The 25,654-nt window shown below is 32.9% G+C and overlaps 4 protein-coding genes across 4 annotated transcripts; 2 read left to right on the forward strand and 2 right to left on the reverse strand.

The window, feature by feature from the left end:
- The first annotated feature begins 982 nt into the window (after positions 1–982).
- On the forward strand, positions 983–2,583 carry mRpL11 (mitochondrial ribosomal protein L11). The gene is made up of 4 exons (XM_090112591.1): positions 983–1,205; positions 1,283–1,472; positions 1,545–1,711; positions 2,410–2,583. Exons 1-4 carry the CDS (start codon positions 1,071–1,073, stop codon positions 2,506–2,508), a joined length of 591 nt encoding a protein of 196 aa, XP_089968717.1. The 5' UTR covers positions 983–1,070; the 3' UTR covers positions 2,509–2,583.
- A 2,574-nt stretch (positions 2,584–5,157) lies between these two features.
- LOC149900600 (N-acylneuraminate-9-phosphatase) lies at positions 5,158–12,846 on the reverse strand. Its single transcript, XM_090112785.1, has 5 exons — positions 12,628–12,846; positions 9,055–9,229; positions 7,592–7,676; positions 6,173–6,395; positions 5,158–5,748 (listed from the first exon to the last, which is right to left on the reverse strand). Exons 1-5 carry the CDS (start codon positions 12,727–12,729, stop codon positions 5,584–5,586), a joined length of 750 nt encoding a protein of 249 aa, XP_089968911.1. The 5' UTR covers positions 12,730–12,846; the 3' UTR covers positions 5,158–5,583.
- On the reverse strand, positions 9,927–12,571 carry Neurochondrin (neurochondrin). Its single transcript, XM_090112783.1, has one exon. The coding sequence runs from the start codon at positions 12,292–12,294 to the stop codon at positions 10,081–10,083; it is 2,214 nt and encodes a 737-aa protein (XP_089968909.1). The 5' UTR covers positions 12,295–12,571; the 3' UTR covers positions 9,927–10,080.
- A 1,418-nt stretch (positions 12,847–14,264) lies between the features above and the next one.
- On the forward strand, positions 14,265–16,139 carry LOC149900602 (phytanoyl-CoA dioxygenase, peroxisomal-like). Its single transcript, XM_090112786.1, has 4 exons — positions 14,265–14,511; positions 14,764–14,937; positions 15,395–15,565; positions 15,817–16,139. Exons 1-4 carry the CDS (start codon positions 14,317–14,319, stop codon positions 16,066–16,068), a joined length of 792 nt encoding a protein of 263 aa, XP_089968912.1. The 5' UTR covers positions 14,265–14,316; the 3' UTR covers positions 16,069–16,139.
- The last annotated feature ends 9,515 nt before the right edge of the window (positions 16,140–25,654 follow it).

Below are 25,654 nucleotides of genomic sequence, written 5' to 3' on the forward strand. Positions count from 1 at the left end.
TCAATTTAAATTGAAAATAAAATTTGTCTAGCTCAAAACCAAAAATTATGTTTTATTGAAAGACGGCATTTTCTTCTATTCTTCTTAATGGTCACAATCACGTTCGAATAGCTGAAATGATGAGCGAGGTGTATTATATACATAAAAGCAATAAAAACGTACTATTTAGATTCGCTGTGAGGTTCGTGCTAGGGCCGGTTTTTCAAACGTAATCAAGGGGAATACTAATTAATTACGTGTTCAGTATATTCGCATCGACACCCGAACAGGTACGAATATTTCGTTGTCACTTGTGGCACAGATTAGAGAATAGTTACTTCGTAACAGATACATCACTCCCATACAAAAGCTAAAATACCTACGCTATATTTACCTACAAAATGCGCCGCAACTCGGCTGCAGTAAGAAATGTACTCTACGAACACGCACCGAGAAGTGAATTTCCCGCGCACGCCGCGTGATTGCGTCATCAAACGAAAACTTTAGGGTTGTACCACAGGTTGTACCGAGCGCGTAAATTAAACACAGAGTTGCTGAAACACTTAATTTTTTATTGTTTACATTATTCAATAAAAAAAATGAAATCTTATTGATAGTAGTTGTTTCCTTCGGTTTCACCCGCGTGGACCCGCTATATGTGTCTCGTGGATAAAAAGTAGCCTGGTAGGTTTGTGAGTTTCTTTGTTACTGCGTGGCTCCGACTCCGTACTCCGAACTCCCGTCCACATCGCAATAACCGGGCATCTTGGTAGCGAGCGCGGGAAACGTGACGCGGGTGCGCAGTCTCGCGTGTGCCAACCAACTGCCGCTTGGGTCGGTACCGACCTACTGTGCGGTAGGCGCTTATAGCGCGACCTTGAGCGAGTGACGGAGGCCTGCTTGTGGGCCTTGTGGCTTACAATTTGTGCAATTAATAATAGTATAGACTTGGCTTATAATAATAGTATAGACACCCTATTATTTTATGTCAAAATCAAAATTTAAATGTCAACGTCAATATCATCTGTGAATTGAGGTTATAAAATTAAACTGTTTTGATTTTTCCTATTTGTTTTAAATAATACAATAAGATGTCTAAGTCTGTAGCTCGTTTAAAATCAATGAAGAAGGTTGCAGATAAAATCGATCACTCATCCAAATTGCGCACCAATATACCTGCAGGAATGGCTTCAGCTGGGCCCCCCTTAGGACCGATGTTAGGCCAGGTATGTATAAATGATTTGAAAATATATTTTGATGACATACATTACTAATTATATTATTAATATATTTGATATTTTAGCGGAATATTAACATTGCAGCATTTTGCAAAGACTTTAACGAAAAGACAGCAAACATTAAACAAGGAATCCCATTACCAGTTCGCGTAAAAGTAAACCCCGATCGATCTTACCAACTGATCATACATCAACCACCATCGTCTTATTTCTTAAAACAAGCAGCTGGGGTCAACCGTGGTGCTATGGAACCAGGTAATATTATATAGTTGGGTTTTTCTGTGCCTTAAAGTTTAAATGTATACAATATCAATTTTGTTATTTCAGTGAAGGAAATGTGTGGTAAAATTACAATCAAGCACATATATGAGATAGCTAAAATAAAATCGCAAGACCCTCCTCTTGAATGGAGACCATTGCAGGAAATCTGTAATATGTTACTTTCACAAGCCAGAACATGTGGGATTGAAGTTGTGCGATCATTAGATCCAAAGGTGAGTTAGCATAGTTAAAACCAATTTTTAAATTATCTGAACACATATGTATAAGCTTTTTTGTACTAAACTATGATTTTAAGACCTTTTTGTCTGAAATTATTGTTAGTTTTTGAAAATGATTTTGATATATTATATTGTTTATTCTTTTTCAATTATTAAATATTCAACTAAGCTTGTTTTCTGATTGAAATGAAAAATTGAAATTTAGATAAAAATGTGTTCATATTAGAGTGGGTTTGATTCCTACCCAGGGCAAATATTTGTATATGAACATATATGTTTGCTCTGTCTGGAAGTTAATTATCTATATAAGTATATATTTAAAATTATTTAAGTATGTTTATCAGCCATCTGGTTTCCATAACACAAGCATAGTATGGGACCAGATTGTGCCATGTGTAATGTCCTGAAATATTTATTTATTTAAGGGCCGATTTTTCAATGCTTGGATAAAACTTATCCGTCCAATAAAGTATTACACGATTATATTAAAATGTCACGTAAACTGTCAAATACGGGCAATTAGAATACATTTTTAAAATGGTAGTTTTATACATTATTCGACGAATAAGTTTTATCCAAGCATTGAAAAATCAGCAATAAATCAAGGAAACCTAAGAGCATAATATAAATATTAATTAATAGGACTTTGTAAATTCTTTTTCTTATGTGTTTTATGATACATTCCCTTTTAGGAGTATGGTGAATTTTTAAATGAAAGGAAAGCTATAGTAGAAGAACAAAAGAAAATGTTGCAAGAGAAGAGAGAAGCAAAGATGTTAAGAACCGCTTAATTTATATTATGTACCTTGTAAATAGTACTAGTTATTTCAAATTAGTTTATCTAATAAATGTAGTTAATATCTCAATATTTTTATATCATTTTACTCCTTGAAATACTATAAAGATAGAAAAAAGTGGAAATGTTTTGTAAATAGGTATATTGGAATTTGAAATAAAACACAAATATAGAAAAAATAAAATGTAATAGATCCATAACAGTACCCAAAGAAAGACCTACCTTAATCACAGTATACCCGACCAATAGTTTACATTATTATGGAATCCATACTGTAAAAGAAAGGGACATGTGAAATTATCTGAAACTTTATCCATTACTCTGGACACAATCTATCATTACATAACAAAACTCAAAATTAAAAGATTCTCATCATTGAGAAGTTAACCTTATTAATTTACTTACACTATTTCTATAAAATTTTAAATTAACATTAATCTCTTCTATTCTAATTATAAAAAATATAGAAAATACACAACATTCACCATTTAGAAGCATCTGGGTAGGTCATAGAAGTACGAAAATAATATATTTCCTATTTGTATCTTTAGCACAGAAGAGATTAAATTATAATGATAATATCACAATTACAGTCTATACAACATTCTTACACACAATTTTATATCTGTTTTTAATAGTAACGTGTTTGAATTCTCAAAGTTCTCAATATAATATAATATTAGTAGACATTTCAACTATTTGGCAAATTAACTTTACAAATTCATGTAACAAGGCTTCTTTACAATATTTAAGTGTGGCATTAATTTGAGAATTCATATTCACATGTCTAGCCAAATATGTTAAAATACATATGTACCACTAAAAACTCATACTATAATTTGTGCCTTGCCAATAAGAAAATTTCAGGTACTTTTGACCCTTACACCTTATTTCCAATGGACTCAATACATACAGAATGTGTTAGTAATTTATACTTATTATTTACATTATAATATGCATAATAAAATGCTGATGAAGCCCATAATATAGTGGAAGAGTCAATTACAAATAAATGATAATAGCAGATTTTGTGACTAAGTACAAGAGATTAAATTTGTGACACATGTCGTTCGTCGATATAGACCTAGAAAAATTACGAATTAAAAATAGTGCGAGGCATTATTGTAAGAATACAAGCCTCTGTACAGCTAACAATAATTATAGGTGAAAGTTCTAAGTAGTCAAAAGGCAATTACATATATAAAAGCAAATTAAGTAAGGAGTTTCTTTAAGAAATGATGTTTTTTTAATCACAATTTGTACTGTAACCTTTGTACTTTGAATGCTGATTATGCACATGGGATAGCAACTATTTCGTATTTACAGAAGGAACTATTTGGTAACTGGTTGAGAAATATATGACTAACATCATTTACACATTTTTCTACTTAATACTACTTTACTATATTTTCTTACCTTAGTTAAGCAGTGTTTAAAGGAATGAGCTGATGCTCAATTTTGATTAGTTTATATTTTGTAGATATACACAGTGAATATTTATTACCTATTACCTATTACATATTTTATAGAAAACTTCATATGTCGATATTTCCAATTTGTTTGATTGTAGGTATTTTTGCAATAACACTAGTTTAACATTAAAGTCGAGACGGTATCTATAACACAATATACTTTTGCAGGACAAACACCTATATGAATCTGATTATGTTATACATATAATATAGGACCACAGGGAATGCCATGTGTATAAGCTCCATCTAGACGACATATCATATGCAAGTACCTACATATAATACTTTAAATCATATCTCTACTATAATGGTGCCTTTACACATTCGTGTTCGTCATTCTTCTTTTAACTTGTGAAACCATTCATAACATAAGAATGCTCTTTGATTACATACGAATAATCGCTTTACGCGAATCTAAAAGCGAATAGCGAGTACTTCGTTTTTATATATTTTATACGTGTTCGTTATTCGCCTCGCTTATGTTCTAGCTTTTCACACGAATGTGTAAATACTCCATAATACTATACTATTTGCTGTGATTATTTACATTTATTCGAGCTCTGATAATACCCCAAACTGTCTTATTAAAAGAAATGTAAAAATATCTTACATTTAAGTTTCACTCACATACGAACCATGTGTTTTTTATTTACATGTGTAAATTGCATGTAAAATATTTTTGTTTATTTTTTTATTAAGATACTATAGTAGAGCCATTTTAATAGGCAACATTTGACAGTTCAACAAAATTCAAGAACGTAACCTAGTAACGACGACATAGAATAACATGATATTTCGTTTTGTTAGAACTGCACATTTGCTTAACTTTTTTCAATTACGATTACATATTTATTATAATAATGACCGATATAAGTAATTTTAGGATTTGATTTTACTGATAAACCATTCTAAACATAATAAACAATTTCTGATTTAAAGAACTGACGTCGCTACAATTTTGTGTCAATAAACCTTTTTTCTTTTTAAATACCAGAGACGTTACTCTAAAAATCGAAATCTGACATCTAGAATCGAATGCATTGATTACTTGGGAATAAAAATTATCATAAATTATTGACATGTGTTTCAAGTTCGATTGACAAATGTTTCAAGTCCGTATCGATTATTTCACTTTAATCGATGTTTTTATGCAGGTTACCACCCTATGAAGATAAAATTGATAGACGTCAAATGTTGCCTATTAAATTGGCTCCACTATAAGGAGATATACATATTATGTATTATCTACGCAAGAATGAAAATAGTGAAAAAATAATTTACGAGTTCAAACATTGGCTCAAAAATCCAAATGAAATATTATAGGTATGGTATTTTGGCCAATCAAAGATTTGTAAGATACAAATTAAGTAATGTTTCAAATAAATAACACTAACCCCAGTACATAATTGACTAATAAGTAAATTTTAAAGATTATCATGTTTCAGATACTTCTATCTTATAGATTGATAGAATATAAAGGATTGGTGTCACCACTTGCTGATAATGTAACCGATAGTCTGTTTGACAACCATGCTAAACAGAACATATCAAGAAGCTATGAAACCGACCATAACCGTTTAAGTACATATATATAAAATTTAGCATGTAGTTCTTTGTACCGAGCGTTTGAATTTCGGTGAATTTGGCAAGACTTCAGGTAACTCTGTGACCTTTTGTATCGTGAAATCGGGAAGGTCCGATTCCGAGTCGTCAGTGTACAGCGGCACCCAAACTGTACTTAGGAGGTCTGCATCTTTACCCCCCTGGAATAATAAATAAAACTATATTATAATATGTCGCATTATTGAAGAACATAATTAAATTAGAACTAAATTTATAATTGGGGTCACTTGGCCAAGCGGGCAAGTAATGTGTACATATTAACATATTCAAATAATTATATATCTACTGCTAAAAAAGAGCAATTGCAATAATTTATTTACACTGTCATAACCTTTGTTGTTTGACACCAACAATACTATTTTGCTTACAAATTGATCCTATAGATATTTGAGATGTATCCAAAGCCATCAAGATATATGGAAATTCGCATTCACAATAAATCTATGACAATCTAATTCAATAAGGTAAGATTAAATAGAAAATTTTTCAAGTAAATTATATCACTATGTTCATGATAAATATCGAACGATTGATGAGTCAACAATGCGACTATTTAGTATTTACCTTTATATCAGTTTCGAGTTTATCCCCAACCATGATGCAGGAGCGCGGTTCGACGTTGAGCAGCTTGCAGGCCTCTAGAAATATGTTCTGGTCGGGCTTCTCCCAGGGCAGGTCCCCGGAGACCAGCACACAGTCGAAGTACTTGCGCAGGCCAAGCCTATCGACCTTCTGCCACTGAGCCCGCGATGGCCCATTCGTGATAAGACCGAGAAGATAATCCTCCCTGTGCCATTCATTCACCACTTTTTTGTTATTACCCGTTCAACACAATGCTGAAACTCAGCACACGATCAACACGCTTGCACATACTTTTCAATGATCAACTCTCATATAACATGCAATCGTAGAAAGTAAATGCAAGTTATCACATATAATTTAACGTATAAACTATATGCAAAAGACTTATATGATAATAGTGATATGTTGATGAATTGTGTCATAATTTTTACTTGTTCGTTTTGAGAAGATTAACTTTGATTCTAGATTGAAAAGCATACATCAACATAGCATTTCTTATAATATAAAATAATAACAATGGAGATATTTCAATATAATTCTCCGTTTGATATTGTTGTCAAACAAAAGGTTTACCCATTTTATTCAACATATCAACATTACAAGTATACACACCACAAAATATCTCCAGAGTTAAGTAAAATTTCTGAGGCAATGGGTTTTACCTTCTTGGTGTACTTCCTCATATATTTTACAAATACAATTCAAACCTAAGTGTAGGGCACGCGGCGCCCAGAGTATGTCACTCGTTGAGCAACAACTGAACTGTTGAAAAACAAGTAATTCATTAGCAACATGCGCTCAAAGCCAACCCAATTCATTGTAGAGGTCGATATAACACTCGACTAAAATTAAAAACGTAACTGCATTAAAAACATTTGCCAAAAAAGTGTCGTACCTCCACAAGACATTGGTGTTGACTTCAAATGACATTTTCAGAACTCATTATAAGAAATACCCAACAAACACAGTATTATGTGGCGTGTGAAATACATGAGATGTGAAGAAGAATCGATAATTAAATGTAATGATGCCAATGAATTTTTGGTGATGACAGAAAACCACATAAGACCATGCAAAACAGAGAAATTCTTCCAAGAATTAATATTTTTACAACCGTAAATACATGATGTACTTAAAATAGTACATAAGAGACATATAATTATTAAACTAAACCAAAATTTAATTAAACTTGGAACAATCTCTTCGAACATCATTGTCAATTCCTCTAATTAAATGTTTAGATCTCCCATTATAAACATTTGAAAAGAAATTGACTAAAATGTAAAAATGTTACATCATGAAGAAATATTTTGATCAGCTTCAGAAAAGGGAGTTATGGCGCAAGCTCTTGTAAATATTTCTGCATAACATAATAAAAATCAAAAGACATTTAGGTCGTACCTTAAAGTTTCCAAGAGATGTATAACATCTGGCGAAAGTGCTAAATATTTAAATCGCAATTTTAACCACTCGGCAGATATATTTTCTGGAAAGAATGAAAACAGTTGCTTTATATCATACAAAGTTTGTTTATTCTGTACATATCTTGTGAAATGATATAAAAGTTTTGGTTGTACAAAGGTGATTTTGAGGCGCAAAATTCAGTTCAAATATCTAAATTACTGTTGGCTACGATTTGTAACTTTGGTTGAACTTTCAAATTATGTGTACTTAACCGATTTGGAATAAATTTACAGTCACAGAGGAAGTCAATAATCGTGAATAATGACTATTGCTCACATAATAAAATTTTTCAGTATACATATTTACAAAAAGTAATAAAAAAAGGCTTTTGCACGCCACACAACGCGAAGGGTGTGGGTGTGTGTCGATTTTATCACTTCTCCAGTATAAAGGCCACAGATCCTGCGCTGCAATGTAGGCTATATTAAAATTAGCAGCGATTATTACTGAATGAGTACACATGCAACGCAAAAATTACGCATGTGCAATGTGCATCCCACAACACAATAATAATCACCGGTAATTAAAACGTAAAAAGCAACATTGAAATTCGTGCCTAATGGGCTATTAAGTTGCGATATAAACTGGCGTTCTGGGCATATTGCCAACCAACGTATCTAAAATGAAACTTCCTTGAAAGGTCGTGAATAAAAATACAAATTCATCGTAAACATGAGTAGGTATTCATTAGTCCAGACTCCAGCCCACATATATGATAAATATACCTTTCTTGGTTGGGTAATCAACTGCACGCTGCACCAATGTTAGTATAGAGAATTAGTAAAAATTAATTTCCTTTCGAACGAAGTATAATGTGAAAAAGTTATAGTTGAATAATAATAAAATATAAATAATCTTCTTATATATAAAAATGAATCGCAAAATGTGTTGGTAAGCGCATAACTCGAGAACGGCTGAACCGATTTCGATAATTCTTTTTTTATTATATTCCTTGAAGTACGAGGATGGTTTTTATGTAGAGAAAACGTAAATATGTACCACGGGCGAAGCCGGGGCGGACCGCTAGTCTTATATATATAAAAATGAATCGCAAAATGTGTTGGTAAGCGCATAACTCGAGAACGGCTGAACCGATTTCGACAATTCTTTTTTTATTATATTCCTTGAAGTACGAGGATGGTTCTTATGTAGAGAAAACGTAAATATTGTGTACCACGGGCGAAGCCGGGGCGGACCGAAGTAAGTGTGTAGATGATCAGCCTTGTGTAATTTTTTTTTGTCCCCACCACCACAGAGACCGGAAATCAAACCCAGAATAAAGGAGGCGATTATTTTTTTATTACTTTTGTATAAAAGTTACTACGAATCAACTCGTGCCTCCCAAAAAGTTACTGAATGTTGTTGTCATTTTTGTTTTTTAATTAACAATAAATACTCACTAGCGATATGTCTATAGTTCTTTGGTAAACAATTGCGCCACAAATGCGCTGGCCACTCGTGTATTGCGTAGGATTCATCATCGGGGCGGGCGCGGAAGGCGCGCAGAAACATGGCCGCGCTCTCCGATGCCACGTCATGGGGAACGCCGTACTCCTGATGCAAGATCTCCACTAGCTGTTGAGACAATAATTGACGTGGGTATAATGAATAATGTTTGTCAGTCATCAAACATAAACTAAAGGTGCTGTCTTTTAGCATTTTTTGTTACGTAACTAACGAATGAATGGCGTGACACGTATTCGGGGACGTTGAATCACCTTATCCCACAGGAGAAAATAAACTGTCATAATATTATTGAAAAGAATATACGTCTACATGAATTTAAGAAATTACTTGAAAAGAAAAACAAAACACAGTGCAATCTTTGCTTATGTAAATAAAAAACAAAAAATTAAGTGTTACTTACCCAAATTAATAAAACTTATTTTAATTATGTTAATATGTTTTAGCAAAATGATGACTGAAAATAATTTGATTCATTGAACAAGTTTCACAATAAGCTTATTAAACATGGTGAAAAAAAGTAGGTACCTAATTTTTAAAACACAGGAACTAAGTAATTAATTTTCAACATAAATAGGTGAACATGGAACTTGGATTTGTTTATTTCAGTAGTGTTAAGGAAGCATTGGTGTATGTCATAAATAGAATGAGTTCATTGTACTGTTAAATTTAAGATCTCGTTCACTCACCTGCTAGTTGGCACCATTTGCAGTTTGTAAGATAATACCACTGTATATAATACCTACACATCTGACATATTTGACTCTTATTTTATTAATGAATTATTACTAATAATAAAACCCAGACATTGCTTTTAATTATTTATTTGAAAAAACATCAATGCGTTTAACATTTGAAAATAGTTTTAATTTCCATAAACATTATTTACAATAGCAATGTTACCATTGTTGAAAAGTATTAATAGCACACATATTAAAAGCTATATTTAGTTAAGAACACTCTTAATCACCAAATAATTTTTTGCCTAGATCCATCATTCTGTGGCTTCTGCACATTTTTAATGCACCACCTTTCTTTAATACCTTTTTGGCGTCTTCATTTGAGTCAACTAATCTGCACAGGAAATCTTCAAATGCTGATTTAATATTAGGAGCTAGCGTGCCTACTTTTACTTTAGCTAACATTTCGGCAATACCTTCAGCCCACCCACTTTCAATAGCAAATTCAGAGATCCATGGAACAATTGTCAAAACACCACTCAATGTTTGCATGCCCAAAAACCAGAGATCTGCTATTTCATTCCAATTTTCTTTGTAGGTCATGGATACAACAAGAGCACTGGGGTCATTAGACTCATCAACCATATACGCATCCCACAGGAACCGTATAGTTGACTGAATGTATCTACAAATTGAGAAGTCATTCTTCTTAACTTTATTGGCTTGTTGCTTGAGTAATAACAATCCTAAGACAGCAAGATGTCCATGCAATACTAGATTCTCAGGTATATTTTTCAATTCTGGGAGGTTATTGAATATAAATTTGAGCAGAGTGTTAAATAAAAGACTGTTTTCTACTACTTTTGGAGCTAACACTGTGAGGTTCATGAATATATTACAAAGGCTAACCATAGCTGCCCTTGAGTCCTTCATGTCTTCTAAAACTTTTGGATCTAATTCAGGTTCTGGTTGAGTTCTGGCCTTTCCCCTCTCTGATTTTGGAATGGGGGGCTTTTTATAATGAACAATGGACCAGTGGAAGCTCATTGCTTCATACAAAATGTCTTCTTGTTTCAAGTTTAAAGCAATGTCTCTAGCTTTATCTTCTACAACAAGATGGCAAAGGGCAGGTAACATCAACCTTAGCAAGTCAATCTGTCCCATTAAAGTTGTATCAGTGTCCATTGGTTCTCCTTCAGACTTATTTTTCTCAGCTAGTTTTCTTGATCTATAAGCATGGAAGGAGTCATTGGCCAGGGAAAACATAAATGGTAGTAAGTTATACACTTGGTCCCTCATTGCTGTAGTTTCTTGGGCAAGCCAAGCAACTAACACTCTTACCATTGCACACACAAATACTTTCTCTGCATCAGGGAGTTTATCTCTGTTTTTATCATTTGAAACTTTTGTTAGTAAGGAGACAACAGCATTAAAAGCACCCTTTAAACTTGTATATACAGATTGCTTTTCTTTTTGTTCTAAATCCAGTTGATCTGTGGCCATATAGTTGATAGAGGACTCTAGTACAATAAAACATGCAGTAACTAAATCACCATTAGCAAAAGCTTGTTTGAAACTCCTGTCCTCTAGTTGCATTCTGATTTCAATGGCACATAATTGTAAAAGCAAAAGAAAGAACTTCTTTGGGTTCTCTTCATCATTAAATGTCCATTCAATACCTAATAGATCTATTATATTGGCAGCCAATTTCAAAGCAGGATCTCTTTGGTTTTTTCCTATTTTGCTGGTAAGAATATCATGAAGTGCTCTGTAAATACTTTGAGGCCAAGTTTCATCAGATGCTCCTGGTAGGATAGTGTTTTTATTGCAACTATATAAAAGGGCACTTAATATAGTGGCTAGCTCAAATTTACGCTCAGATTGGTCTGTCGCAAAATCCAATGCAATTTTATTGACCAGGGCATGAAAAGGTTTTGGGTCATTGCCCCATGCTGTAGGGCCATAGCGACTTACCAATTTCACTAAAATATTCAATGCTTCATCGGTCTGAAAACTTTGGTGGGAGTAAATTTCAGACATTTTAGTAATAGCACCGACTTCAATAAGAGCTTTTTGTCCAGCTTCTTGTTCAGCAATACATTGCAGGCAGGTATAGGCTTCACTGATGATGATGAGGTTATCATCATAGTCTTCATTGTCAGATGTTTGAACTATATCAAGGAAAACTGGTATATTTTCAAGCATTTCAGGATGAGTTGCAAGTTCTGGTTCATTGCAAAAGCATGTTAGTATTGAGAGTGCAACTGATTTGTAAACAGAGGGAGGGCAATCATCTTGAGCATTTGCACCAGTCAGGAGTTTCTTCAGGAATTTAAATCCTATTGCTTCAAATAAGGCTTTCTTCGCCGCCGCATTGCAGTCCTTTCCTTTAACGAGTTTTGTTACCATAAAGAGGGCTGCGAATTTTTCGGTATCGCTTTGAGCAGCTTTTAGTATGAGTATGCATTTTTTTATTGGCTCTGATATTTCACCCATTTTGAATTAAATACACTGCGTTTACAAAACGCTATAGATCTCGCACCACTGAGAGCACGAAGCTGAGAATCGAGCGAACACTGTTCACATCACGTTTATTAATAGCACGAGTTCTCTTTCAAAATAGCTAAATCTGGACGTTGAGCTCACGTTCTCCAACTATGAAAGTTCTATTTATACAACACTGGAACATAAACGAATCGACGAACACGCGGGTGCAACACAAGTAAGTTATCGACGGCGTACGAATCTACAACGGCGTAGATTGGCTATGACAGCGCGCGTAGTGATATAACCATGACCGTGGCAATGTCAACATAAAGGGAATCTTACCTTTTTGCAAGCTTTTGCGTCTCCCGCGCGTGTTTGTATCAAAGTATTATCTAAATCAAAAAAGATAGTTGACACATAGTTATCTTCGTAAACACCATCCATATTATTTTAAGACAAAATGATAAAATTATATTGCAACAAAATTGTGTCAACCTATACGTGAAACGTAGATTTATGATTTGACAGAATTGCCCTTCAAATACAATCGTGAAAAACAAAATTTTTACTCAAATGTCAAATGTCATGAGAGTAGAGATCAGAAAGTCTATTCTCTTTGGTTTCAAAGTTTTTTTTTTCATTTATTGTATGAATATCCGTCAGTACTTTCCCATAATTTTCATTTCATTTAACTTTAACACAATTATATAAGATAACCACAAAATTTTATAAACATTTATTAATAGCAGAGCCATCTAGAGGGTATAGACTTTACTATTTCATGCGTTTTCTTTTGAGTGCAAACAACAACTGAGAGCGATATGTATTATGTATTTTAAGGGTGTTTGTTCTTCAGGATGTTATTATGATACTCGAATGTTGCGCAAGGGTGCTCTCTTTACTATAATGTTGTAACTTATACATAGTTTGTAGCATTATCTCATAAATAAAGTTAATACATAAATAAACTAAAAAACACGCAGAATATTCTAAGTTGTCTCACATAATACAGAGCATACGCAAGGAAATTATTTAATTCTATCATATTCTAGTATCCTTATCACGATAACCTGATTGAATTATTGTATTGTCGCACAAAGTTTGAATAAAATCCTGAGATGCGTCTAATAGTTACCTAAAAATTTTAGAAGTCACTTTTGAGTTTTTATCCACTTGCACTTGCACGTTGCAATTGAGCTAAATAATTATTGCATATATAAATTATGTATGTGTTTAGTAACAATGCAACAATGGTACTATTTAGCTGATGAAGCTGTTATAAGATCCATCATCACACGGTTGTTGGCTGATGCACTGGACACGGGTAGACTTCATTTCGAATACTTAATACCTATGAAGTCTACCCTTTCATTTAAAAATACAGCTTGTTTTACACCATGTCTTTGCTGCAACGTGGCTGCAACAGATTTTAATTAGACGAGAAGCGCCTATAACAATATCTAGGTATTATTAGTTTATTTTCTGCTTCTGAGCGGATAATTTTTGTTTTTGAAGTCGATTTAATTTTTTTTAAACCGAATCATAGGTAAAAGCTATCCAGTATCCATATTAGTTGTGTGTGTGTGTGATTTTTTTTAAATAGCAATAATTGCCAATTAAATATTAATTATAATTAATAACGACCGATTATGTTTTTATGTTGGGAATGTTATTTACCTTCTTTCATATAATAGCGCTTTTGTCAAATCAGACTTTATCGAATAGGTACAAATGAGATTTTAAAGCACTTAGCTAAAGAACTTTAAATAATTTAAACTTTCCATTAAAGATTTTTACATTGATAAAGTAAAAAATGATCATCATTTATTGACATAATAAATGTAGACGAACTAAACATCACGTAGACCGTATACCGTACTATGGTTTTCGCGAAAAATCATGTGTTTTATGACATATGTACATGGTTATCACGGGTCGTGACACCAGCTTTTGATAACATCTTCCCTATATATGTATTGTATAAATCACCGACACAATAATTTCACGGTCAGTTACCAAACAACCATCAAGATGGTGAGACTTACGAAGGAACAAGTGCAGTTCTATAAAGACAATGGATACATCCATTTGAAGAAACTCATCAAGGGCAAGGAGCTGGAGAGAATCTCTGAAGAGTATGACAACTTATTCAAATTGAAGCAAGATAATAAAATTGATGCTGCGTGGGTCGGTACTGACGAGGATAGAAGTGGAAGTGAACTTACAGTACGTAATTTTAATTTTTCTTTGCTTAAAATTTTCATTGAATAGTTCATACTTAATTTTAAATATTTTACTAATTAATTTCTGCCCATTTGTTTAAGAAAAATGAGTATAACCAATTACCTTGTAGCTGTTAAATTCGTTTAGTGTAATTTAATAATTATTATTAATGTGGTCTCAAATATACAATAAAGTATGTAACCAGGCTATACTATCGTTTAAATTTTATAACAATTTTTAAAACACTTGTTATAGGTGAAAGCTATCCACAACCTGCAGATGCATCATGAAGTTTTCGGTAAATATTTGTACAATGAAGATCTCTTGGATGCCTTGGAAGATGTTATGGACACAAAGAACATAATCTTGCACCACACTAAGGCTAACAACAAGCCCCCAGAAAAGGGTGCTAACTACCCAATGCATCAAGTAAGTTTCACTAAAAGTTAAATAACGTCTGTTTCGTATTCAAAAGTGTTTGAATTATAATATCATAAACGTATGTTCTGTATTTTTACAAAATTCACGTAAAAGTATCCATTTAAAAAATTGGGAAGAAAATAATAAACGACGTGTAGGGTACCTACCTAATATCGTGTTTCTGACTCATTAGAGCAGATAATAACTGCTGGTTATGGTTAGAAAAATGTTTGCTGCTATATATTTGGCTTACGATTATTTTTATTTATGACTAGCGGTCCACCCTGGCTTCTCCCGTGTTACATGTTCACGTTTTCTCTCCAAAAGAACAATCCTCGTACTTCAAGCTTATAAAAATAGAATTACCGAAATCGGTTCAACCGTTCTCGAAATGCGCTCTGCAACAAATTTAGCGTTTCATTTTTATAATATTATAGAGAAGATTTACAAAGTCGATTTTTTCTAGGATTACCACTACTTCCCTTACGAGAAGGACTCAGTTGTTGCTGCAGCTATGTTCCTGGACACTGCCACTCCCCACAACGGAACTTTGTTCGTGTACCCTGGATCACACAAATTGGGACCCCTAGAAGACTTTGGGCCTAAAGAAGGAAGCAATTTCCACTATGTTGATCAGGTATTATTTTAATAGTTTCATTTAGTGTTATGACAATAAAGTATTTTGTGAAGAATCTGTATCAGTGTATGTTTGTGTTAAGAATTGTTTTTGTATTTAGTAGATATTATTAATTGTACAAAACAATGAAATAAAAGTATTCTGAAGAACCATGTAGTTCGCCCTGCTACACGACATTTTATTTAGGCACATAATTTTATTTGTCAATAATTATTGAAATAGACGATAAAATATGCAATGTTGTTCAACAGAAAAAGTTCTCGATCGAGGGCGCGACTCCCCTCAACGTGGAGCCTGGTGACGTGGTCATCTTCTCTTACTTTACGGTGCACGGCAGCACACCCAATCTGTCCAACAAGACCCGTCGCATGATGCTCATGCAAGTGACGGACGCAGACGACAGGCCCCTCACAGGGGTGCCCACTTGGCCCGGCGCGGGATGGGTGCTCCGTGGGGCTAATAGGGGCCGCGATGCCTCGATAGCTAAACGATATGAGGCGTAATTTGTTTGTTTTTATGGTGTGACGTTAGTGTATAAGTTATTGTATTCTTTAATAAATAGATGCTGTGATTACTTTTTCTTTTATTTTTCATTTCATCTATACATTTATTTTACAATATAAGATATTATGAATAAATGCAGAATTATCATTCCATCCAAAAATATGAAAAAATTAAGCTTAGCGTTATAATTAATTAATTTTAATTAATTAATCAATTATGCTAATTAAATGCATAAATTTTATTTTAAATGTAACGGCTTCATGCAGTAAATCCATTAACAAATTGAAAAAAACCTTGTAATTTAAGTTACAAGATATACTGATATTTATTACACAAAGTAATTCCTTCTTTAATAACTTAAATAATAATAAACAACATGTACCTATTTATGTTATACAATAGTTCGACGGAAAGTCTTGTTTTGCTCATAAATATTTAACTTAACTACTGCGTGACTCCTACTCTATAACCTTCGTAAAATTCAGTTAAATTTATCTTGTATAAAAATTAATAACATCTCAACGAATTCAAATGTAATCAGTAATCTTAGTTGTAATTTGATATATAGCTATAAATTATCGATAGTAAAGAGAATTACCGATAATTAATTATAGAGATAGAAAAATTGTGTGTAGAGTTCAAATTTTTATTCACGAGCTCGATCTATCTAGTATACAAAATTCTATAACAATTAAAATATACTTATAACTACTTTGAACTAGTTATATCTATGTGGAAAAGAATTCATAAATCTTCACAATATATTAAAATATCATCCCACTCTACATTTGCTTATTATAATATAAACAGTAAACATACATATTGCCTACTTTCGCATAAAGAATATTTTAAGCTCTTATGGACTGCATTATATAAAAGTAATATGCCGACTGGGATGAGTTACGATGAAGGGACACGTCGTTTCGTGAACGCTGAACAGAGAAATTCTTTTATCAACGTTGTTTGGAGGATAATATTTTCGTCGTAGAGCCAAGCTTTTTATTTACAACTTTGAGTACCCATTCATAAAGTTGCTTTTGGTCACACTTGATACTTTCTTTGAAAGAAAATTATTTCGAGCACTTCACTTAGCACTTTCTTCTTCAGATGTTTTGGTAATTTGGAAACATAATTGTTTTTTGGACTTATCTTAAATTAAAGTGGCTGTTTTATAAAGTAAACGTGGTAGAAAATTTAATACATGATGTCTTTTATTCGTTTGAAAACGTCTGAGGCGAAAATTATTAAAGGGCAATGGAATAAGGTACCTACATTCTAAATTTTATTTCTATTACTGTAGGTTCCACGTGTAGTTTCTGAAGAATCTAAGCACCCTAGGTTCTAATATTATATCACTAATGAATTAAACATTATATTTGAATTTTGCGACACAACAATAAACAACAAACAAACAACAAACAACAAACAATAACTTTATTTCCAACATATAAGATAGGTACATAGAAATTGAAAACCCTTGCTCCCACACTAGGATTCCCTGTGTCGTGGGAACAAGTTTCTTCCAGTGGTACATTATCCTTAGGCTAAAATTAAACTATTACATTAAAATCTTCTATACAAAAACAAATATATATTTTTTTAATTACTTTATAACAAAATAAAACATATAAATTCATGCTTCTATACCTATAGTTAAATTCAATACAAATTTAAACATGCGAGTGAGTGCGTGTCCATGAGTGTATGACGTGTGTGGTGTGTGTGTATGTTTGTGTGTATGTATGTATGTGTGTATATGGGTGGGTTCATCAGTAAATTGAATTGTTGTTAGTCTCTAGTTGTTTCATGCCTCTGATTTCAAAAGCTCTTCAGTCTGAATATAGTCTAGGCCTTGCATCCATACTTTAAGGGACTTTTTTAGTTTCCATCTACTCATTTTAAAAATATTTAATTTATTGTTTATTTTAGTATATAAGTAAGGACCCAGGAAAGAGAAGAATTTATGAGCAAAATAAGTGTGAGTGGCAGGAGTTTTCCATGTGAGACGTCTACTTTCAGGATTAATTATGGTTCTAGCAGCTGATTTGTGGAATTTTAAAATGAGTGCCATTAAAAATAGTTTCCGTACACTAAGAAAGCCGGTTTCTAGGTACAATTGCTTTGTTGGAAATCGAAAAGGCTTTTTATATGCCACTTTAATTACTGCCCTTTGTGCCCTTTCCACCCTCAGCAGTATGGTTTTACAAGCTGCACCCCATGCACATATTCCATAACACAGTATAGACTGACACAGCACTGTGTACACAATGCGTATCGTTTCTGTATCAGCCACATTTCTTAAGAGTTTGAATATGTACATGAGTTTGCGAACTCTGGAACTTAATGCACGTGCTTGGCTCTCCCAAGTTAGTTTCTTGTCAATTATGACACCGAGATACTTGATTTCATCTACTATTTGGAGGTTAGGGCACGAGCATAGTGGTGTTCCATCATTGCAATGGTGGATGGTAAACCTCAAATCTACCACAGGTGCTGTTTTTTGAGTTGTATGAAAACAAACAACTTTTGTTTTGTCGGTATTCAGGGTAAGTAAGTTACTTTGCAGCCAACTTGCCATTATTTGGAGACCTGCTTGGGCTACACTAGCGACTCCAGCCCAGTCGCGCTCATAGAATATTACAGCAGTATCATCTGCGAAGGCAAACACTTGAGCCTGAAGCATGTTCAATGAGCAGAAGTCGTTAATGTAGACCAGGAAAAGGGTAGGACCTAAAACACTACCCTGTGGTACACCGAAATTTATAGATTTAAAATCACTACAGTAGTTTTCTACCTTTACACGCTGTGACCGCTGGGATAGATATGAGGAAAACCATTCCAAAGGTAAGCCTCTGATTCCTGCACACTCAAGTTTCCTGAGTAGGATTTTGCGAGAAACAGTATCAAATGCTTTTGCCAGATCCAGGAAAACGCCAGCACACCTGTAACCACTATCTAATTTACCAGCAATAAAATCAACCAATGATGTGATGGCATCCTCCGTGGATCTGGCAGCTCGAAACCCATATTGATTAGGTGATAATATATTTTCCTTCTCAAGAAAGCGCATCAGTCTGCTGTTTACTATTTTTTCTATAATTTTAGATAGTGAGCTAAGAAGAGAGATTGGCCTATAGTTAGATGGTGTAATAGGGTCACCCTGTTTAAAAATTGGACATACATTAGCAAGTTTGCAACAGCTAGGAAAAGTGCCGGATGATAGGCTTAAGTTAATTATAAAAGCAATGGGTGGTGCAAGAGATAATTTTGCATTTTTTAGAATTGTATTAGTTATACCATCAATTCCCGGAGCGGAGTTTGTTTTTAAGCAACTGATTACTTTCACTACTTCTGAAGGATCGGTAGGTTTGAACGCAAGTGAGTTTGATGGACTTTTCGCTAAATTACCGTAAGATCGAGCTAGTTCAGATTCGGACTTATCCAGATTGTCTAGAATTTTAGTGGCCAATTTTTCACCTATTTCCGAAAAGTACTCATTTACTGTATTAAGGGAATCTACAGGATTGTTATTCTTGATGTTAAGAAGCTCATTGTGAGAATTTTTTGCAGCATCAATTTTGCATATTCTTTTAACAGTTCTCCAAAGTTTTTTACTATCCTTTCTAGTATCTTGAATAGCCTGCCTGTCATATTCATCTTTTAAATTTTGTAATAAATTGTTGCAAGTATTTCTATATTTTTTATACTCATTTTTAAGTGATTCAGAGTCAGGGAATTTTTTCGTCGTCATATGTAAAGCATCGCGTTTTTTCATACATTTTAATAAGTTAGGGGTTAACCATGGCTTAAAAATTAGTTTACGTTTACTAGTGGTAATATTTGCTGAATTCTGTGCAATGAGATCATTAAGAGAGCCAATAAAAATCTCGGTCGCCATGTCAACATTATCACAGTTATATAAAGTGGACCAGTCCATTTTATCTATTGACTCTTGCAATTTATTGTGATCAATTTTTGATTTAACTAAAATATCCGTACTTTTCGAATAACACTTATCTGAGTTTGTTAGGCTAATTGACAATAAGACAGTATCATGGTCAGTAATATCAGAATGGCAAATAACTGCTTTGCACTGTGATCGTGACTTTATCATACAATGGTCAAGACAGCTCCCCGATCTCGTTGGTACATTATATGCAGGTATATAACCATATTGGGTCACCAGGTTTAAATACTGCTCAGAATAGATAGACATACCATTATCTGTAATATCTAAGTTCAAATCACCAGTTATTATTCTATTGCTACTTGTACAATTTTTTAACACGCTTTCTAAAGAGTCCAAAAAGTTACACAAATCTGAAGTGGAAGTAAAAGAAGGAGATCTATAGATTGAAGTTATAGAGATAATAGGGTTAATTTCTAAGATTAAGCATGTCCCATTACGAAAACTAGGTTCCAGTATTTTAACCATACTAAGGCTAGCTTTATAATATATTACAATACCATCGCTTTTGTTGTAGCATTTTTTTGTGTACACGCAGATATAGCCAGTAAGATTTATACCCCCGAATGTATCGTCGATCCAACATTCTGTAAGTACAATGACATCCGGTTGATAGCCAAGACGATCTAGAAATAATTCAAATGAGCCAATATTTTTACGTATACTTCTTATGTTTTGGGTAATCATTGTGAACTGTCTATTAACGTCTCCAAAGTAACGGATGCAAGATTCAGGCTCAAAGGTTTGCCAGAACGGAATAATATACGTCTGATCTATGTCTTCAATTACGTTTATGGTAGCCATTAGAATTTATAATGATAATTATGTGGAAACGAACGTCTTTGATATATTTATTATTCAATTTTAAAAACTTAAGATTTTTTCTGTCAGGATTATATGTAAGTGAGTAAGAGGCATATACATAAACACCTATAAGCTTATAATTAGATGTTTGTAAACAACACAATATATAACATTTAGAATAATTTATATTATGTTTAAAAGTGAAAGCGTAAGAAATAGGTAAAATATTTATACATTTTTGACGACTCACAGTTATAATTTTACTATGTTGTAAATATTCGACATAAACAATTGATTTCAAGACATTAATTTCATATTCAGTTAAATAACAACTTAATATACATTCGATGAATAATATTACATTAAATATAATTACACTGCCCTTTGTAAAGCAATTGATAATACACTGTATAAGAATTAACTCATTTAAAAATATTATAATTTCATATGCAAAAATAAAATCAATTATATAAATAATTACCTTAAATAAAAAATATATAGCAAAAATATTATTTAAAAACCTGACAAACGATATTCTATTAAAAATACAATCAACATAATTTGTAAAACTATTGCGTTTAAAGCTTTGAATATCAAAGAGATTTTTAACGAATTTTAACTTAACCCTAATCCATTTTATAATACATGCATAAGAAAAACCAAAATATAATATTATTATTGTACATGCATAAGAAAAACCAAAATATATTATTATTATTAGTCATTGAGTAAGACTTTTTAATTGTTGTTCATCTCTTACGTGGATATGAGGAGAACCATCAGCTTTGCGCAGAAACACACGGCCGTTACTCGACCAGCAATATTTGTACTTCTCTGTATTAGCAAAGTCTCTCGCCAGATAAAATAATCGCTTCATTTTAGCTGTTAATAATTCAGATATATATATACTTGATGTTGAATTTAATCCGAGATGACTTGCATTTAGTTGCATTTGTGTAGACTTGTACAGCTTTTTTGCAGTCTCTAAGACTTTGAGAAAACAACTTTACTGTCTCTTGTTCTAATTCAGTGACCCTTTCCTGTTTTTAAAAATTATTTGAAGTTCAAAAAGTCGTATTGAATCTGATTGTACCAATTTTTTAATGTGTGAGGTAGGAACATTAACGGTATTGTGGCATTTTTAAAACTACGTCTCGGCATACTATGTTAAAAAATTTCCTAGTCATATAGTTTGTTATTCGTTTTTGTTATTTTAAGGAATTCTGAATTTTAATATTTTATTATTACCTACAGATAAGACGCGTTTACCGATACTTGAAGACACTTTATGGTTTTATAAACACATTGATAAAAAGTCAAATGGCAAGACTCCCATCGGGTGATTGTACCTATGTTTTATGGAATTTAACCAATTATTAAGCGTAACTATTCGATAAGCAATTTATCGTGATATATACGAGTGACGTGCCAAATAACATAAACTTCTAGAAAAATATGTTTTGAATTCGAATTCAACTTTAAATGATTATTGATTGTGAACTTATATTTAAAGTAATTTTTGATGTAAAAGCATACTTAGTATTGACCTTTGTTATAATAAAGTGGTTTGGTCGTTATTTCCAGCGCAGTTACAACGGCTTGAGGTCTGTCTTGGGATAATATCTTGGGACTTCGTTTGGAATAAAATTGCGATGATACCTACACAAAGTTAAATGGAATGGTTGTTCTGTGTAAGGAAGGATGTGAATCTATAAAAAAATCATACGCAAACAGTGTGAAAGTGTGAAAGAAAAAAAATGTGGATTTCCGTATGGTCGCGTGTGGTTTCTAAAAAGGTAGGTAGTTAATACATTTTAAAATTTCACTATTTTAAAGTAAGCTAATATTTTTTTAGTTTAATCCATCATTACGAATACTGAAATTTGTCTAAAACAGAATCATTGTGCGTGCTTATACTGCTTATCCACCAATTTTCTTTCGCTTTCCACTAATTTTAAATATAAAAAAAGTGTGGGGTGAATGCTAATGTTTGTTTTATTGTATTGCTGATTAATATTTGAAGGCTATATAATAATATCATTATCTAATCGACTACTTAAATAATCTGTTTAGAACTTACTGGGAAATTAGATTTCTGCCTGCGGCTTCGCCCGCGTTTTCAAAGGAAAACCCGCATAGTTCCCATTCCCGTGGGATTTCCGGAATAAAACCTATCCTATATGTTAATCCAAGTTACCCTCTATATGGGTGCTTAATTTAATTGTAATCGGTTCAGTAGTTTATGTGTGAAAACCATACATACATAATTACAAACCTTTCCTCTTTATAATATTAAGTACCTAAGTATAGAAGTATAGATATATATGTCATAATTTCGTTATTATAATTATATAATTATGATTATGAAAGTTAAGTACTACTTGAATATACTATGCATTACATAAAGAAGTCTAATGGGTAAATAACCATACAATTATTTATTAATAACAAACTAATTTATTTTTGTTGTTATCACGATTGACCTTAACATTTAAAATTGTTATCATTGCTAATTTACAACATAATTGGTGTATTCAAAACAAATTTCGTGTGATTTCGTTGTAAACTGATTAAATTATGGAAAAGAAGTACTTAATGAAATATTACATATTTTATATTCTCTATTATTATCATAACTATACTAACTACATATACATATATTAAATACAAAAAAGAGGATCTATTGGATGCCTAGGAAGATTATGGGTACTTAGAATATTGTGTTACATACAAAAGTGCAAATTAAGCCACCTGAAAAGCATCCTATGCCATGCATCAGGTGACTAATTAATGTAAATAATATAGTATCAGTCCTGTATTCACTGAAGGGTAAGTCAGGTACATACATGATACAAATTATTGTACTGTATAGACTACAGATATATTATCTACGTCCGTACAATCTATATACTAATATTATAAAGCTGAAGAGTTTGTTTGTTTGTTTGAACGCGCTAATCTCAGGAACTACTGGTCCGATTAGAAAAATTCTTTCAGTGTTAGATAGCTCATTTATCTAGGAAGGCTATAAGCTATATATCAGCATGCTCAGACCAATAGGAGCGAAGCCACGCGCTTGAAACCGCAGGGCGCAGCTAGTGTGTTATACCTAAACATAAGATGCTCGGAAAGTCTCATAAAACTGAGCTTTAGCATCTGTATCTTTTTTCATTTTGCACGTTTGTGATCTGGAGTACATACCAGTGAATGATTTCGTAAAAATATATTTCAGGATTACCATCATTTCCGCTATGAGCAACATTCCATGGTGGCCTGCCACGTTATTTTTGGATACGTCGAGAGAAGAAAACCGTACGTTATTTGTTAGCCAGGTTCTCATAAACTTGGTCCTTTAAAAGATATTGGAGCGAAGGAAAGAAGCTACTTTCATTTTGAACAGGTAAAAAGTACCTATAATTATATAAGTTTGGTATTCATAGATAATATGTTAAGAGTACCTATATCACGTAAATTGACAGACCAAAATGGGTAACAAGTAACAACATATTATGTGATATTATTTTACGTTTCTTATCATATAACGACGATTGAAGACCTCCAAATTGAACAAAACTGACGTTTATTAATAAAATTATCATTATAATTACATAAACTAGTATGATTTCTTTATTTGCGTAGAAGCATAGTTTAATTTTTAAAGAGAAATAAATATGCTCTATTAAATAATAACGGTTAACATTTTAATTGTGTACCTGCTCTCTGAAGGACAAAGCTCCTAATTATAATACTTAAAAAAGCACGATTGTATATACCTACCTAGTACAAGTTTAACAAAGATGTATTCAATTATTATTGAATAAAACCGGCCAAGTGCGAGTCGGGCTCGCGCACAAAGGGTTCCGTAGCAGCAAATATAATAAATTACAGTTAAATCAACCTATCTCAAAAACTATAAGAGATACTTTGATCAAACCAAAAATCGTTGAAAGAGTTAATTAGCATGCATCACCTCTATTTTTTTTAGAATTTTATACCCCGTAGTTATAAAAATAGAGGGGGGGGGACATACTTTTTACGACTTTGAGAGCTGATATCTCAAAAACCGTTCACTTTAAGAAAAATGTTTTTTAGAAAACTTTATATCATTTTAAAAGACCTTTCCATTGATACCCCACACGGGTATGTACATCGAAAAAAAAAATTTCATCCCTCAGTTACATGTATGGGGGGCCCCACCCCCAATTCTTTTTTTTACTATTTAGTGTCATATTTTTGTAGCGGTTCATACAACACATATTCCCATCAAATTTCATCACTGTAGTACTTATAGTTTCCGAGTAAATCGGCTGTGACAGACGGACAGACGGACAGACGGACAGACGGACATGACGAAACTATAAGGGTTCCGTTTTTGCCATTTTGGCTACGGAACCCTAAAAAACTGTCATAATTAACTAACCACTGGAAAAAAACATTTTTAATCAACAATACCAACAAAAATAATTAAGATTTCAATAGCCTCTTGTATAGACTATTATGTCATAAAAAAATAATGAAGAATAACAATAAGTCATTAACTTCGCTTGTAAATTGAAGCTTTGTTCGCGCTATTCTTTTGTTTGACTCATCAAATTTCTTATCAGCATTCAAGGTGCCCTTAACTGAATAGTGTGAAACGCCCTGGCGGCAATTAACTCTGCTCATTAACACACCATTTTCATTCGATGGTCGAAAATTAAGGGAGTTTCTTCAGTTCATCTAAAGCCGCGTATAAATTAAGCGCGGCAAACCATCGAACATTGGCGCGCGTTGCGGCCGCGCACTATGTAGACGGGATCGCCGCGCGCGGCGAC

This window comes from Colias eurytheme, chromosome 18 (genome assembly GCF_061535395.1).
Source record: "Colias eurytheme isolate Ceu_HAF_F1 chromosome 18, ilColEury1 Martin Lab GWU primary, whole genome shotgun sequence".
Lineage (NCBI taxonomy): Eukaryota > Metazoa > Arthropoda > Insecta > Lepidoptera > Pieridae > Colias > Colias eurytheme.

Coding starts and splice junctions, on each gene's coding strand:
- mRpL11 (XM_090112591.1), top strand. CDS start 1,071: ATGTCTAAGTCTGTAGCTCGTTTAAAATCAATGAAGAAGGTTGCAGAT. Junction 1,206..1,282: donor TAGGACCGATGTTAGGCCAG/GTATGTATAAAT, acceptor TTGATATTTTAG/CGGAATATTAACATTGCAGC. Junction 1,712..2,409: donor TGCGATCATTAGATCCAAAG/GTGAGTTAGCAT, acceptor ATTCCCTTTTAG/GAGTATGGTGAATTTTTAAA.
- Neurochondrin (XM_090112783.1), bottom strand. CDS start 12,294: ATGGGTGAAATATCAGAGCCAATAAAAAAATGCATACTCATACTAAAA.
- LOC149900602 (XM_090112786.1), top strand. CDS start 14,317: ATGGTGAGACTTACGAAGGAACAAGTGCAGTTCTATAAAGACAATGGA. Junction 14,938..15,394: donor CTAACTACCCAATGCATCAA/GTAAGTTTCACT, acceptor GATTTTTTCTAG/GATTACCACTACTTCCCTTA. Junction 15,566..15,816: donor ATTTCCACTATGTTGATCAG/GTATTATTTTAA, acceptor GTTGTTCAACAG/AAAAAGTTCTCGATCGAGGG.
- LOC149900600 (XM_090112785.1), bottom strand. CDS start 12,729: ATGGATGGTGTTTACGAAGATAACTATGTGTCAACTATCTTTTTTGAT. Junction 9,230..12,627: donor ACGCAAAAGCTTGCAAAAAG/GTAAGATTCCCT, acceptor TTGTCTCAACAG/CTAGTGGAGATCTTGCATCA. Junction 7,677..9,054: donor GAACTATAGACATATCGCTA/GTGAGTATTTAT, acceptor CATTCTTTCCAG/AAAATATATCTGCCGAGTGG.